The sequence below is a fragment of the Sinocyclocheilus anshuiensis genome, unplaced genomic scaffold (assembly GCF_001515605.1).
Source record: "Sinocyclocheilus anshuiensis isolate Anshui unplaced genomic scaffold, SAMN03320099.WGS_v1.1 scaffold1018, whole genome shotgun sequence".
NCBI lineage: Eukaryota > Metazoa > Chordata > Actinopteri > Cypriniformes > Cyprinidae > Sinocyclocheilus > Sinocyclocheilus anshuiensis.
Window position 1 is genome coordinate 363,283 of NW_015539893.1, and position 18,141 is coordinate 381,423.

Genomic DNA, 18,141 nt, shown 5'->3' on the forward strand with positions numbered 1-18,141 from the left:
TTTCCCAGACGAAAGATTGCCATCGTGAAGCAATCGTGGCGATTTCTGTGATCGTGGCTCTTAATCAGTGGTCCTATGTCGTACAGTGAGAGAGGTTCAAAGACGGGCGTTTTCCGGTCTTGCGACCAAAGATAGCCTACAATAGTTTTCTCACCGTGTCAGAAATTCAGCATGATCAACGCACAGTGTGTTTGCTGCAACGACCTGCGTCTACTCAGCAGCCAATGAAATTGCAACATGAAATGACGTATTGATCCACGCGACCAGCAGCGCTACACTTTCAATGCCATGGAGGCAAAAAAAGTAGAAGGTATACTGGTATGTGGGATACCCATAAAGTACAAATTCTGGTCCTCTTTTACCGAGCCATGAGCAGGTCCATATTGCCCTCTTCCGCTGGCGCCTCTTCTTTGTTTCAGCACACATGAAAAGCACAACTGCCAAAGCCCGATCCATATTGATGTACCGGTATTTGTTTACCACTAGTGCATGCTGATGAGGTTGCGCTAATGCCGAGTTCACACTGCACGATTTCCAAACTCGTCGGATCGCCGTTGTTTTCACACTGCGTGACTATCTGGGGTAGCATTCAGTTGCTGCTGTGTTCACATTGCACGATGAATCGGCGACAGGGGGTTTCACACTGCATGACTTCACAATAGGAAGAATCGCCGACAGCTCTGTCTGGTCCGCAAACTACGTTTCACAACAAAACACACACGAGAAGTGATAAGGAAATAACGCGAGCATGCCAAATATTTTGCGGGCAACAGCGATTCCCTCAGATCGCGTATTTGATCATTCACACTGCGTGATTGTCACTCGCGTGAACGAGCACCGATTTGCCTCCGATTTCGGGCATTTGTCGGCGATTTCGCAAAACCTGTCAGCGAGTGAAAAATCGTGCAGTGTGAACTCGGCATTACGTGTGTCGCAGCCTACGATTCAATAGGTGTCATCATCGTACAGTCTACATGCTTGTCGTACCCAAGTTTAAACGATCCATGTCACACAGTGATAAAATAATGATCTTATAGGATTGCTAAAATCGTGCAGTGTATCCCGGGCTTAAGACACAAGCATTGACACAAGACTGTCAGTACTGTATAAGAGAGAACACTGGGGTTGATTGCAGCTTTTCAGATCCATTGAGATACTTCAGTTAAACCACCACTAAACAGCCCAGCACCTCTGCCTTCTGCCGCATACAGGGTTCCTAACAAGAAAAAAACAAAAACTTTACTCTATTGTACTGTTGGTACATTAAGCTGAATTCAAGGCATTCTGTTCTAGGCATTATGAAACAGCTTGGTGTAAAAATACACTACCAGACAAAAGTTTAGATATTTGACTTGCATGAGTTTTATGTGTATATACAGTATACACAGAGTTCTGGGTAGATTTGTTATAAACTGCAATAGTCTGACTGATTGCAAATTACATAATGAAAACACTTAGTAATTACAGATTAATTCTGACCTAACTCATTTAACACCTTGATTTGAATAAGATAATCTTGTACCATTTTGATGTTAAAAAAAGAAAATATATTCCATTCTTTATCAACAACATTAAGTGCATTATTAAACATTATATTATGCCAAGGTTCGCCAAACTGGGGTTCTTCAAGTACCTGCAGAGGGTTTGCAAGTTGATGAAAAGTTAATCATTCATAAAAATGTAAAATAAAATAAAAACAAATTAAAATAAAACACTAAAAATATGTTTACCTGCAGGTCATGTGACCATTAAACAACATCGGAGAACTGTGAATATGCAAATGTTTTGTTTAACTTATTGTCTTAATTATTACCTTAAAAGTAAATATTACATCAATGGCATTCCATGCAAACATAAATATACATCAATTTGTGCATTTTAATGTGTTTGAAAGGGAAAAGCCTTCCAAAGACACCGTAATAGATGGTTAAATGACTCACTGAATGATAATTCAAATGTGTTTGTCAGGAGTTGAGGAGGAATTCAATGTTGAGAAAACACTCCTTAAAAGCAGGCCCAGACTGGCCATCGGGAGCACCGGGAGAATTCCCGGTGACCTGGCGGCTGATTTGGCCCGCTGCCCTGTTTTTTTATTTTACCCTTTAAGTACTTTATAAGTAATTCAGTTGTAGTATAGCTGAAGTACACAGGTTTAATGTCTCACTCACCTCCAGTAGCCAGTAAATCATCAACGATCAGGACCTTCTGTCCTGCAGAAACAGCGTCTTCCTGCATCTCCGCCTCGGCCTGAAACGATACTGCTGAATTACATAATGAACAGAGGCTTGCATTATAACTGCACATAGACTAGAATGTGATACTGGATAATTTATAAACCGGAGTTACCTTTGCATACTCAAGACTATAAGCTACTGATAACGTGGGACCAGGGAGATCGGTGATCTCTTTGAGATTATATATATAATGCACAGTCACATGCAAGTTTTAAAAATATTTTATTGACCCTTAAGAAAAAAATTCAAGTAAGAGTTGACACTGATTTGAATGCATCGTACAAGTAAAAAAATAAAATAAAATAAACAGTATAAATGATTGTTAGACAAAACTAGCTAACATCAGTATATTTATTGACAGTGTGCTTTGGTAATTGTACAGTAAGTGAGGTCCAGTGAGTACCAGGCAGCTGTCAGAATATGTTTTTATGATCAATTATATTCTTAAATGACAGTGCATATGTTCTGCTCTGCTGCCTTTTGGTACATTTTGCTATTTTTTCCCCCAACAAATTAATAGACAAATATTCTAAAATGAGAACTACACTAAATCACTGCTTTTTAAAATCTAAATCTGATTTTGTACATTACATTAAACACACCAAATGCTGAGAGTCATGCAGAAAATACAAATATCATTTTAAAAATCCTTAAAAATAAATCTGATTTTGAGAGACGTCTTTATCAAAGTTCTTATGGATAACTAAATTAATGTGGCCAGTCACATTTCCATGGATTTGACTCTGGGGGTTTAAGACATTTGCCCAACTGCTCACAGCCAGGAGGACTCCAGTTCTGAGTAGGAAGAGAAACACATGAATATAAAGGAAGTTCTAGGTTCAGACAATGCCTCTATTGACAGTGTCATGAAATTTACAATAGCTTTTTACCATACATGAACACTGGAGGGCGCTGTTGCCCCACTAGCTGTTAAAAGATGCTTATTGTCTATTGTGAAACTAAACCATCTTCCAGAGCAATAATGGCACAAAGTAAAGTGCCATTTTTGCAGTGACATAAAAATCTACAAAGGCTGCTAATGACCAAAAAACGAAGTAAATAAAATACTTAAAGAAAAAAATGTTAGCTAATAATAATAATTTTCAAATATGTTTTTGTATACTGATTTATAAAACATTAAAAAAATAAAATGTTTCAATTAATCATTTAAAACTAAAAGTGATGAAAACAACTGTAAAGCTGTGCAAAAATAATTTGTTGTATGTGCAAAAATGTATAATTACCTAGCAGTACAATACTCAAACATCACCAAAAAAATTAACAAATTACAAAAAATACAAACTGGTTTGGGTCTATTGTGACATTTTATTTGATTTAAGAAATGTTCTGATTTTTCTACATTTTCTCAGTTTTGAAATCAAAAGATGCCTGTAAAAAAAAAAATCATTTCAAGAGTTAATTTCATTTAATTTCATTGACCAATGGAAAATTCAGTTAAAAAGGTTAAATCAGATCTGCTGAAACAGTCGCCTAAGCCATCTCAACTGACAGTATCTTGTATCAATCAACCAATAATCATCTCACCATGACAGCCAGGTCACACATGTTGAGCTGCGTCATTCCAGGGATCAAATCTGTCTGATGCTGCTCCACTACTGCGGTTACCCATCTAAGAACATTCCGGTACTCCTTAGACTCGACACTTTAAGGCAAATGAGAAAGGGAGAGGTCAGGAAAGAGATATGTACTGGAAACATATATGTCTGATAGATATGAGAGATATTTACTTTTCTTTTCACAATGGTTAGTTATTTACAAGATGCTTCATTTTATTAATGCTAAATATAGAAGATATATTTAGAATTTCTTTATTTTGATTTTGGGGTGAAACCAACCCTGACAATGTTCTTGACAGGTTTTGTGAGACCATATACTTGTACCATGATGTTTACATGTTACTCCAAGAATACCATAGTACTATAACACTATACTAACACATATCCCCAAAAAAAAAAAAAAACATGGTTAAAAACATTTTACAGTTAATTTACAGCCAATTACTCTCCTACTTCAAAACAATAGCTGATATTTGCTCTCGGGTAACTGTTTACATCAACTGCATCATCATCGTCTTCAATTAATCTTCACAGCCTCATCTTAGCATGGAATATAAAATAGTTTTAATTAATTATTCGCTCATGCATGGTTATTACAAAATAATGCATGGAAAAATATGTGACAGACAGGCAATCCCACCATAAAACACACACACACACACACACACGCACGCACAGGTCCCCGAGGGCTGCCGTTTCCACAGAAGAGGTCATGTGTCCTCTCATTATTTGTGTTGGACAGCATCCCGCACCCCTGCGTAGTGTGCAGGGACCCTGATGGTTTCAAAGGAACGCTGTTCTCAATAGGACCTGTAGGCTTAATGGGCTTCAGAGAATGTGTGTCTGTGCGAGAAACACACAGAGACAAATATCACCACTGCAATTACGGCCATAATACAAAGGCAGGCAGCACCTGTGTCAGGCCTGTCCCTTGCGCTCAAAGGCAGCCTTCTGATTGGCCCCTGGGGAAGAGGTGTGTACATGTGGGGTGAAGTGTCAATTAGTGTAATTACCCTGGGCGCTGTCCGACTCACACCTCCAGTCTCTACACTTCTGCCTTCCCCCGGGAGAATCGGGCATGAGCCGCACGCTAACATCTGCTCCCCTCTCGCTCAGCCTGGACCAACAGTCTTCACCCTGAACGACCATTCCCCAAAACTCTGACACACATTACTTCACTTCCTACAGGCTTTTCATCAGCAGTTAAGAGGTTTCATCTAGTGGTTGACCAATATCAATGACTGATTGGAATATAACTGCAATAGAGTGCTGCAGGGATGCAGAACCCGAAATCGAAGTATAGGATTTTAGTACTTTCAGTTCCATTGTCTGGAAAACAATGTTTTTTTGGTTAAAAATAAAGTGAAAATAAGGTCTGTGGTTAACACAATCTCAAGATATTTTCACGTTTTATTCTACGACATAAAATACATCAATAACACACCCTTGTGATTTTTTTTAAAGCATTTACCGGTCTCAAAAAAGGTCATTAAGAAGTGGCTAAATGGGACTACAGGGGCTGTTGGGGACATTAAAAATCATCACAATGAACAGGTAAACGTATCTAATCACTAGTCTGCTTTCACAGACTCATTGTGTTACTCTTGCAAACTATTCTAAATCAAGCTTTTCAAAAAATTGTTTTTTTAAAGTCTGAAAGAGTTGTCTAAGCTTGATAGACCTTTAATTTCTGATAGAGTTTAATTTTTGACAGGAATAAAAATGAGTCTGTGGAGGATAGAAGTACAGTGCGGTCAATAGATTGTATTGTTGTTTAACAACATACCGATTGTTCAACTGACAAAACATCTTCCCGAAAAAATTACTAAATAAATAAATCAGTAGACAAAAACTCCATAAAACAGTTTGAAAGTTGTAACCTTTGTACAGTGCATGCCATTGTCAAGACTGTAAGTCTATCCCTTCACAGTTTCATTTTCATTTACATTTAATTCAGTATGGCATCTAACCTGACTAAAGGTCTATGGTGGTGACTCATGCGACTGAAGACTGAAGGCTATTGTATTTAGGATCCAAAAAGTTGTTTATTTATTAAAAAAATATATCCTGATGAACAACATGTAACTTTCATAAACTTTGGTTTGGTCATCCAAAAGCCAATGGAAACATCCTGTTGGGTTTTTGTCAAAAGAATCAGGGCAATGCTAAATTCTGAGCTGGTCTACAAAAATGTGTCACTCTGCGACATTCTATTAAAACTGGAGGACTGCCAATTTCACATCATTTCAAGTTTGGAATTTAAATAACTGCATACTTCTAATTTTTTATCAGTTTAAATTATGTCTAGTAAATTCTAATAGTATCAGTTTGTTTTGGTGGGCCTTATAATATATTACACATTATAACCATGAATTTCAAATCACATCCGTTCGAGGGGTTCTGCGCCAGGGATTGGCTGCTTTAACTTTATGTAACTTTACGTAATTTAAGCCTTAACCTAGTTGTAGTGTAATTGAGCATTAAGTTACAACTTATGCATTTCTAAATATTTGACTGTTGTACCTTTAAAATAAAATCAAACATAATGCTACATCAACCAAATATTTACACCAGCCACCAACCAGGAATAATGGTTGAAACAAACTAGCAGACCTATTGGATTACATAACTGAGCTTATGTTTTACCTGACACACTTCAATTATTTAGACATAAATGATGATGCTGACATTTACACTCATTTACTCATTTATTATTTCTATGACTAAATGACTCGGCAGCTCTCAAGCATGAAACGGATCTATGCACATTCCCATTTGTGGGACCCTACGTCACTTGTGCATGCTAGTTTTCAACACAAAAATAGAAATCAATATTTTCTGTATTAGTACTGAAGACTCATGACTAATTTCACAAACAATTCCAGAGTATACTATTTAATGCATACAATACAATTCCTTTAAGTCAGTGGTCACCAACCTTTTTAAGCCTAAGATCCCTTACCTCAGCTTTTATCAACGACAAGATCTACCTATTGAAGAATTGATAGAAAAAGACATCCCAGATTGGTTGCCGTAAAGCAGGGTTCCTCAAATCTTGCCCTAGAGGGCCAATGCACTGCAGAGTTTAGCTCCAACCCTGATCAAACTCACCTACCTGTGATTTTTGAATGATCCTGAAGACATTGATTAGCATGCTCTGATGTGCTTGATTAGGGTTAGAGCTAAACTCTGCAGGAAAGTGGATCTCGTGGGCCAGATTTGAGGATCCCTGCCATAAAGCAATCCACACTCACATACTCCCAGTTAATAAAATAATGTAATTCCCATCTCCTCTTGGGTAAAATGCTGGATCAGTTTAGAGGGCTTCAGATCACACACGCAGGAAACATTTGGTATTCTATTCATGATAGACGCAAAGATGCACCAAGGGGCACGGTGCTTTGGCGCTAGATCTGCTAAACGTATGCCGCCTTCACTGTATGTCCTGTGTATTATGCCCCTGGGTCTTTAATCAATAATTAACCATAGCATGTTTATTTATGCCTAGAGTCCAGACAAACAATAGAAAATTCACAGTCAGCATGGCTCATTAGCATTTTTCTGAACCTTGCTTTCCTTTCTACAACTATAGATGCACGATTAATAATAACAATGCATGCAAATACAGTCTTTTGATTTATAATGCATGACACCCAGGGGGCAGGGGCATTGCTCAGGTGTGTCACCAGACCGATTAGTGATTCACACACTTGCACTCACAAAACAGCATTCTCCAATTCTGCATGCGGAGAATACAATGAAACAAGAGCGAATCGGTATTCACATGGTAAAAACACCAACAAGTATAACTGAATGAATGAATAAAATAAGTCCCCCACACACAGTTGGAGCTAGACAAGGGAATTGAGCTGAAGAGGCAATCAAATACCTCTGCTCCCCCCACCCCACCACCACCATTCCCCCTGTGGAAATTGAGCAGTTCTACAAGCACTATTGATTGAAGGGCTGAAGTGCTTGTCAGCAGCAGATGAGGCCCGAGTTGCCTGCTACATTAGCCCCAGGCAGGATGGGACTTAAGGCAGGCAGGCAGGGAAGGCTGTGAGATGGGGGTCAGCATGGCAGGGGTTGTGTAGACCGAACGATTTCCTTGGCCTGTTAGCTTGGTTAGTGTTTTCATTCAAGGCAGGACAGCACTGCCACTAATAGCAGGACTCACAAGGAATCACCACTGTATATGATGATTGTGCAGGAAAATCTCCTAAATTGATTTAAAGTTAACATGAAATCCAAATGGACTGTTTTCATGTTCCAGGATTTAATTCACATGACTCATTGGTTTATGTTATTCTAAATTAAAAGAATGTATGTCTATGTATTCTTATACCAGATCGACTTTACTTTTTGAGGCCAATTAACCCTTATAAGCGCTTTTTGGGGTATATATATACGGTTCTCTCAAAGTGGTTTAAAACATTTTTTTAGGTATGCAATCTGAATATCTGAAAAAAACAAAAATTACAGCAAAAATTACGCATGAAAATGTTTTAAAATATATACCAAACGTTGACATATAATAGTTGGATAATGTCAAAATAAATATAAAAATGGATAATTCTAAGCATACAATCAAAATCTTACTCAGAATGTAGCTTCATAGAACATTGTGGCCATCCTGGACATTATTGTCATAACAATTCTGACCTGACATGAACTTTTTTTTTTTCACCAGATGGCAGCAATTTGGAACAAGCACAAGATAAATTTTCATATTTTCTTTGTTTCAACATGCAGAAGTGTAGATTTTTTTAGTAAAAAGTTTGCATAATTGCTTATAAAAATGGTGAAATAGAGGCATTTACACACACAAAAAAACAAAAACATCTAGAAGGAAGAGTATACTTTTATTGTTACTACTTTGTTGCTACATGTTGTGTCCCTTTTTTGAAACGGAAGTTACTCGCAGAGAAATATATATATTTTTTTTTTATTTACGCGAGATGGGCTTCGGCTTTTCAATGAGGATAAATATGATGGTGTTTACAGGCGATCATTTTATCAGACCTAATAACAACGTCACAAGTCTGTATACTGCAGATATGTTTTGTGTCAAGGTGAAAGTCTGTTTATGTACCTGCGTAATAGTTTAACTTTTATATATTTATTTATAACTTTTAACCAAAAAATCTTCTGTACTGCAGCTTTAGGTCAAGTAATGGGCTGTAAATGTCATTACATATTAACTTTAAAGGTAAAAGTACATTTTTTTTTTGGTGTTATTCTGGTTAATATGACAGTGGACTTGTATTTTCTACTTATATTAATTATAATTATTATATTACTCTATTAGAGTATTTGTCACCCACCACAACCAACAAAGTGTAGATCAGTAGGGGGTTCTCAAATAAAAGTGGGTAGTATACAGCTAGTCATGTGATCTCAACATGATAGAAGACCTGATGTGGAGAAAAACAGCTCATCTAAACTACTGATATGTCTTCATCTGATGCGAGTGTACTGTAAATTATTTAACAAAAAAAAGTTTTTCAAAAGCACAATTAATTTCTTTGGATGTAAAACTTTTTTGAAGTGGACAAAATAGGTAGTTTGCCCTTTTTTACCTCAAACATTAATAAATAATAATGAAAAAAAATCAAATGAGATGAAATACATTTAATTTATATTTATTAATTTACATTTAATATTTAATTCATTGGATTATTATAAACCCCACCCCTCTCCTCGTTTCTTCAAGTATACCTAATGCGTGGTGTGAGGCTTGTGGGGGACAGTGGGCACATGGCTGTGCTGTCAGTCTGCCGCTGGACTGGAGGTATGTGCATAGACAGGCTCTACATCATCTTAAGTGGCTCTTTAGGTGTAGACAGAGATTAATGAGCGCCGACTGCTCCAGCTGGGTGCATGGAAGAGCAGACGGTCAGCAGCCTGACACAGATTCACTGGGGACGAGCAATGAGCGAAAGACTGGAAGAATGAGGGGGGTTGGTGTTTGGATCTGGACCATTCTGACCTATTCGAAAACATCCACTGTAAACTGGAAAGATAAGGAGGATGAAGATGGTCAAACTAACAGCTCTCTCTTCTCCAGTGCTCAACACAGCTATTGATCTTTCTTTTTTCACAGTTAGTGCTTGAAACTAGCAGAGCAGAGAAGAGACAGAAGATCAAAAACAACATTAATGTTTAATTACTCTGTCTCTCTTCAAGAAAGAGGAGGGATATAAAAAACAGAATCAAAGCGAAAGAAATAAAGCTGAAAAAGGGTGAAAGAGAGGGTTACTCTGTTCTTACAAGGGATGAGTTACTATTTTCAACTAATCTACTACTATTTAATGAGAAAGAAAATGATAAAGAGGCATTATGGTATATATATATACAGTGTGTACGGAAAGTATTCAGACCCCCTTCAATTTTTCACTCTTTGTTATATTGCAGCCATTTGCTAAAATCATTTAAGTTAATTTTTTTTCCTCATTAATGTACACACAGCACCCCATATTGACAGAAAAACACATATATATACAGTATATATATATATATATATATATATATATATATTATGGCACACACACACATATACTGTACACACACACACACACAGGTGAACTAAGTGCTACTAAGAAAGTGTAACTAATGCTAATAATAGCATAATACACTAGAAGTAACATGTTGGTACTTTGTCAAAAAATCTTTTATATATTTGCTACATTGAAACTATTAAATGTTTTAAAGGGGTCATATGATGCGATTTCAAGTTTTCCTTTCTTTTTTAAAATGGCATTTTGCAACTAAAATGCCATTTTCCTTAAATAATATTGTACACCATTTCAGACAAAGTGGACTAAAAATGAACATATACAAGACTAAATTTAAAGGATTTTACATCAGGATAAAAAAAAAAACATGCTAAAACACTTGGAAAAGTGTTTCAATTGATCTGCTTTAAAGCACTGCTGTTAAAGCCATTCACATGGATGTCTGTGACCATTGCATCGTGTTATTTAAGTGTACCACTACGTTGTATTTTTAAGACATTTATTATTATTATTATATTTATTATACTGTATTTTGTAGGATCTCTGTCTTCGAACGGACCCACTTACACTATTGAAACAATCACATTCCATTAAGACAAACTGAGGCACCCCGATGCAACCAGCTGCGGTCGTAAAACTCATGCAGGGTCAGTGAAGGGTTGAAGCAGTTCCTGTCCTATTTAGCGTATCTCTCAAGAGACTCAAATAAAAAACAGTGCTTAAACCCTAACTCAAATGAGGATACAAATCTATCTTTGTTTTACGGGCTTTCAAGGACCAGATGCGTGATACCCCTGACCATTTAACACATAAATTGCTAAATCCGATAAACACCCTTACAAATGAGTTAAAATCATTACAATTTTTTCCCCAAATGCTTCAGAGTCATGCATTCTGCACACAAACCCAACAGCAACCTAATTACACAAGGCATCCATAAGACAGATTCGTTGATTTGTAGTTCATCAAATCATCTAATTGATTTTAAAAATATTTAGTTTTGCAGTTCTTCACATAAAATGATGCCGAAAATTATGCACATAAAATGAAGAAGTGTAATGTGTAAGTTATGTTTGGCAGTTGTGGAAAAATCTGGGTCAACTTGAAATGAAACGAGAACAGTGAATTAGATTTCTGAAAGCTGGACCCACCAGTCTGAAATACCTCAGAGTGCAATGCAGCAGAAGTAAAAATATTCAGATTATTTTGTCACATGTGAAGCATCACTTTCAGAAACACTTGTGATTTTCCTCTGTGTGTCTTGCAATCCAGCATCTCTGTTGAGAGCAATGGATTCGCAGCTCTCTCTATTCTTTAGTGTAGGCCCCCTAAAACACCCAGTGCATGATAAAGACGGAGACAGCGATACGCGTGTGTGTGCTGGACAGAGAGAAAAAAACACAGAGATAGAGAGAAGGATGAGGACAGATGAAGACAGAAAGATAAAGAACGAGAGTGGCTTGAGTGAAAGATGGCTTGAGGGGGCAAAGGCTAATCTTACTGAAGAAACAAACAGAAACAAATCAAAATAAAGGTAGGTCATATCAGCACAGAAAAAAAACACATGCTGATGTTATAAATGAAAACTTTGTTCTTAATACTTTACAACCCTTGACGCACACCTTGGTAATAGAATCAAAAGTGAGTACATCCCTAAGTGAAAATGTCCAAATTGGGCCCAAAGTGTCAATATTTTGTGTGACCACCATTATTTTCCAGCACTGCAATGTTTCATTACTGGCATAAAGGTACAAAACATGCGAAATATGCCCTTTTCAAATGATGTGGAAGCTTGATATTTGCTCAAACTCAAAGGTTCTTGGTTTGGAACTGACAGCAAGAAGAGAGCAACAATTTGCATGTTAGTCATGATACCAAAACATTTCAATGTAATTTGACCACTTTTGCACAATGGCATTTACCTGTGTCTGTAAAGTTTAATATTGCTATTAATGTTATTTGTTTAATAACAAAATTATTAATATTGGGCTCCACACTAAGATTGCCGCATTCGCGACCAAAAATATTAATTTGTGAGTGATATTTTTGTTGAGAACGCCACTGGCGATTAAATAAATTTTCATGTTATGACTAAAAAATTTGTATGCAATGCCTTTTTTTCCTGCTTGTTTTGCGATCACATCTTTTGTTATGTTGACATAATAAACTGAGACGATGCCATCAACGTTTTAGTGGGGAGAAAAAAAGAAGGAAAAAAAACACTTTCAAACAGTCCTCATCTCTGCCGAACACCTGCTAAAAGATTCTCCAGTTGTGGCAGCATGAGAGAGATTGAAAACGACGGAGATGTGCGCAGTAAAAGTGCAGAAAAGCAGTGTCTATTTCGCACAACTTGAACAAACTACAACAAGTAAAGCTGTCAGTTGTGTGGACATTAACAATATCGTTAACAATTCTCGTTTATAATCGATTCTAATAAGGCTCCTTGTTATCAAGATCTTCAGTCTACGCTGTGTTCTGTTCATGTGTGAACTTCATATTATTTGTAGCGCACTTGCCGTCCAATAATCACAATAAGCTTTGTGCTCTGTTGCCTTTTAATAAACAAAGTATCAGCTATAAAATTCTGCCAAATTCGTAACGACATTCAAACAATAAATAGCGTTTTGGCGCTCTTTAATGTGGCATGAGCGATCGCTGTAGTGCCTCAGTTCAAGCGGTCATCAACCTATCATATCCAGGGCGGACTTACCCATTTTATATATTGTTATTCCTTATTTACTTGTTCTATTTTTATTTTTTCATTCTTCTTTTATTATATGTGTTTTTGTTCTGTCGCTGTCATTCTGTTACACATCGCACAGACGTCCCCGCGACGTACCTGTGCTATCTGGGGACTTACCCATTTTATATATTGTTATGCCTTATTTACTTGTTCTATTTGTATTTTTTCATTCTTCTTTTATTATATGTGTTTTTGTTCTGTCGCTGTCATTCTGTTGCACTGCGGAAGCTTCTGTCATGAAAACAAATTCCTCGTATGTGAAAACATACCTGGCAATAAAGCTCATTCTGATTCTGATTCTGATTAAGCAAAGTTAGGCGACTGCCTTGGGCCCCCAAAAGCCAGGGCCCCTAAAATGCTTTTCATATACAAGATGCGCATTAAGCGCAGACACACGAACAGCTGCTGTTTACGGTGTTTATTACCACGACAACCGTCTGCGTGTCCGAGTTGAACGTTTTTATTGTGTGTCTTCGTGTCAAACAGGCCGAGGGGGAAATCCCCCCTAGAAAAAAATAACTATAAAGAGGAGCATTTTGCTAAATATAATGTGCTATTTTGCATATTCATATTTTTACTTAACTTTTACTTAATTCTGTGGCACTTAAAAAAATAATTTGGCGCCTAATTTTGTTTCTTATGGGAGCCATTGGCTCCTTAAATTATTATTTTTTTCTGTCTGGAGTCCTGTAATACAATTAAAATATCATTAATTTTTGTGCATTAATGCAGAATCATTTGAGAAATAATTGTGATGCATCTTTTTTTTCACAGTGGTTATTTTCCATAAAAAAAATGAAATATTGGTGCATTTTGTTTAAAGTCCAGGGAAGCTGCTTCCAACTGAAACCGAATATTAAATAAAGGGTGGGGTTTTACTTTAGCGCTCTTATCTGTTTTACTCGCAGCAAACTAACGGTTGTAGGGGCGTGGTTAAACATATTCTGCCCAAGCCATCAAACTGACATCATCAGAGAAGTAATGCCATTCCAGAGTGGAAGCAAATGTTCAGATTTTGATTAAAGATTACCAAGAATTATTTTTTTTTTCAGTGGATTAACTTGCACGGATACATTGTTCACCTCAAGACTAGCAATGGGCACTAAAAAAATTAATTTAGTAAATTATGATTTCATGCAGACTTTAAAGGGATAGTTCACTCAAAAATGAAAATTACCTCATGATTTACTCACCCTCAAGCCATCCTAGGTGTATATGACTTTTTTCTTTCAGACGAATACAATTGGAGTTATATTAAAAAATGTCCTTGCTCTTCCAAGCTTTATAATGACAGTGAACGGTGGTCGAGATTTTGACGCAATCCAAATAAAGTGCATCCATCCATCATAAAAAGAGCTCCACTCAGCTCCGGAGGTTAATAGAGGCCTTCTGAAGTGAAGCGATGCGTTTGTGTAAGAAAAGTATCCATATTTACAACTTTATAAACAGTAATCTCTAGCTTCTGCTAACTGCCATACGCGCGTTCACGAGAGAGTGGCGTCCAGCGGATGACGTAGTACGTATGTAACCCAGGTTACTAGTAGCATTAAAACATGATTAAATGAGATGAATGAATGAAGATATTATTTTTTTCTCTTTTCACTTTTATGTTTTTTATATTGTTTTAATGGGCATATAAATAGCCAATTGAATTATTTTGTATTGGAAAGACTGACCAATGAGGATTTAGTATGTTGTATAAGCATTTTCAGTTTCCGGATCTTGCACGAGCTCACGCTCTCTTTGATCGGCGGAGTGGAAGAGAGCAGACGCAATTTAGATCTCTCCCGAGAAATCTGAGAATTTAATGAGTCAAGTAGTGATATTTGATTAAAATTAAAGTTATATGTGTTTAGAGATGAAGTAGCGAACAAAGAAATCAAGGTTGATGTGAAAAAGAGACTGTTAAATTGATTTATAATTTGTGACGCAGTTAAGGCCATTGTGACGCAGTTGATAAGGCCTCGTTATCGCATAGCAAGATATTTTGGTAAAGAAAAAGCCATATAAATGGAATTTAATTTCTACAAGACGGATAAGCAAAATATCAAGATGTAACGAAGTTTTTCAGACATAAAAGGGATAAAATTGTTCAAGTTCATCGAGTCTTGGTGAGTTAAAACTTTTATATAATTTATTAATTTGGGTGAAAAGTTCATTAAATGTGCATACAAGTGAAATATAAACGGGAAAGCTGTATTTGAAGTTCATTTAATTGCCAATGTGTGATGTAAAATAATGTGCCGAATGTGTTTGCACGTTCGTATGCGAAATGTGATTGTCATTTTGATGCTGTGTTAAACGGTAGTAACAGACATGATGTGTATGATATGGAAAGAATACTAATGGTGATTTTGTGACCTTGTATTCAAGGTCAGGTTCCCCCCCCCATTTTCTTTAATTTTTTTTCTTGATTTGATATCATCGTTGTCCGATCGAGTGCATGCTGTGAACTGCTGAATCGATGCCGCGTTGAACCGATGCTTCCCGGAGTGGAGTTCCTGGATTCCTGGATTTCGTTCTAACTCCCGTGTTCGCGGAGGGAGTCGGGACTGGCGAGCCACACGGACCTAACAGAGAGTCGTGATTGCGTGAAACTGACATTGTCGTTGCCGATTTGGACGGTAGGAAATTGAACTAACAGCATATACACCGGGTTCACTGTTCTTGGGAAGGATTCGATCACATAGGAGTCACATAGGAGAGACTGAGTTACGAACAATTCAGTTGTTCATTGATTTCAGCCATATTCACAAAGTTGTGAATAACTTGAGACTGAATTATTCATTTTGAACAAACTAATTTTGAAAACAGGTTTACATTTCTGTGAAGGGATTTATATGTGAATCTATTTGGATTAATTTTTGTTCTCTCTCCCGTGAATGCGCGTACGACAGCGGAAGCTAGAGATTACAGTTTATAAAGTTTTAAATATGGATATTTTTCTTACACAAATGCATCAATTCACTTCAGAAGGCCTTTATTCACCCCCCAGAGCCGTGTGGAGTACTTTTTATGATGGATGGATGCACTTTATTTTGCTTCAAAATCTCGACCACCATTCACTGCCATTATAAAGCTTAGAAGAGCCAGGACATTTTTTTTATATAACTCCGATTGTATTCGCCTGAAAGAAGAAAGTCATATATACCAAGGATGGCTTGATTGTGAGTAAATCATGGGGTAATTTTCATTTTTGGGTGAACTATACTTTAAGGCACTGAATTCATATTTAATAGTTTGGTTCTTGACATCTGGTGTCCAATCTTCAACACCTTACCTGATTGGGTATCTCTCCCCAGGGTCCTGTTCCAGATGGAAGATGAGTGGTTGCATGGTGTGTTCCTCTTGCGTGTGTGTGGTCACACCAGGAACCTCCTTGCCAGGACAGAAGTTTATACCCTGTTTAGAAAACAAGGTTAGAACATTGATCTTCCTCCTGAAACACACAACTCACTAGATTAATAACACAGCTGAAACTGACCTAGATTAAAACAAATCCAATTAAGAAGATGAGATGCATTACATAGGCAACTATTCCAAATACTCATAGAGTCAATGTTTTGTAAATGTATGTTGTATATTCTTATGTAAATTACTAACAATATGAAATGGGGTTGGTTAGCATGATCCAGTTCGTCCCTGCTGGTTTTAATTCCTTATGGGAGCAAAAATCCTTCTCTTTTGACAGCTATTCAAAGACAGTGTATTCTGACTAAAACTATTTGGAAGCAACAGTAGCTAAAAATTTTGATTTTGGTTCTCAAATCACTTTTCTTTTGTAATCTTAATTTTTAAGGCCATATATGGTTCAATCCCAGAGCTATGGGTATCTCAATGTGACTCCATGTCCAAATTTGACCGATTTTCAAGGGTGAAAACCAAATACACCCTTTAATTTGGCTTCAGATCTCAGGAGAAAATCCCCTCTTCAAAATGAATTACTCAGTAAATATTAATTCATGACTTTTAATATTTTGACTTTCATTACTATTTTTGTTTGCCTTTCTTCAGAAAAATATAAACAAAATCAAACATTTTAGCAAAGAAAGTTTGTGAAATTTGTTGATTTGACACAGAATGACCCTAAAGAATAGTAGATGTTTTACCAGTGCCTGGCTCTTGAAAGTGTGAAATGGACTTTGTCAGCACATGTAGAGGTTGGGTCTATGATGAATTCTGACCACATTTAATAAAGGTGTAAATGGAAGTGCATTTTGCTATCTGCATTCATCTATTCAAGTAAAATGTAATGATGTTACACTGCAAAAAAATTACAGTGGGTACAAACAAAATGTTGGAAGGTAAACCTTTTTCCCACTGACAACTTTCTGGCAGAGGGCAGCAGATTTTCCTCAAGAATTAGACAGTATTTTGCCCCATCCATTTTTCCTTCTATCCTGACAAGTGCTCCAGACCCTGCTGCAGAGAAACACCCCATAACAGGATATTACCACCTCATGCTTTCCTGTAGGAATGCTGTTATTTGGATGGTGAGCTGTATTGGTTTTCCACCAGACATAACGTTTGGTATTGAGGCCAAATAATTCAATTTTAGTCTCATCTGCCTCAGAATCTTCAAGGTGCGTTTTGGCAAAGCTCAGTCATGACCGCATATGGCCTTTCTTGAGGAGTGGCTTTTTTCTTCAACCCTCCCATTCAAGCCACATTTGTGGAGAATTTGTGATATTGTTGTCACATGCACACAATGACCACTCTTTGTCATAAATTCCTGCAACTGCTTCAGAGTTGCTGTAGGCCTCCTGGTAGCCTCTCTGACCAGTTTCCTCCTGGCTCTTTCATCCAGTTTGGAGCGACGTCCTGATCCAGGGAGGGTCTGTGTTAAACCAAATACCTTCCACTTCTTAATAATAGACGTCACTGTGCTTCTAGGCATTGATAAAGCCTTTGAATAATTATTTTTATTTTGTATTCATCTCCTGACTTCTGCTTGTCCACAACTTTCTCCCGGAGATCTTTTGACAGTGCCTAACCCATAGTTGATTGTTTGCTTCAGTTGCACTACCAAGAACTGAAATGCTCCAGGAAAGCTCTTTTCATGCTGAGCT

The 18,141-nt window shown here is 37.0% G+C and overlaps 1 protein-coding gene and 1 long non-coding RNA gene across 2 annotated transcripts in view; both read right to left on the bottom strand.

Annotated features, from left to right (window-relative positions):
- Positions 1 to 1,189: 1,189 nt before the first annotated feature.
- LOC107685868 (uncharacterized) lies at positions 1,190 to 2,396 on the bottom strand. The gene is made up of 3 exons (XR_001633999.1): positions 2,347 to 2,396; positions 2,169 to 2,247; positions 1,190 to 1,216 (listed from the first exon to the last, which is right to left on the bottom strand). It is a non-coding gene; the product is annotated as an uncharacterized LOC107685868 (long non-coding RNA).
- Positions 2,397 to 2,942: 546 nt separating this feature from the next.
- LOC107685869 (N-acetylgalactosamine-6-sulfatase-like) overlaps positions 2,943 to 18,141 on the bottom strand; it is a 41,856-nt gene continuing 26,657 nt past the window's right edge. Inside the window, exons 12-14 of the mRNA XM_016482601.1 lie at positions 16,353 to 16,474; positions 3,780 to 3,897; positions 2,943 to 3,029 (exon numbers count right to left, since the gene is read on the bottom strand). Coding sequence (XP_016338087.1) covers positions 2,943 to 3,029; positions 3,780 to 3,897; positions 16,353 to 16,474 — 327 coding nt within the window. The remainder of the gene's footprint in view (positions 3,030 to 3,779; positions 3,898 to 16,352; positions 16,475 to 18,141) is intronic.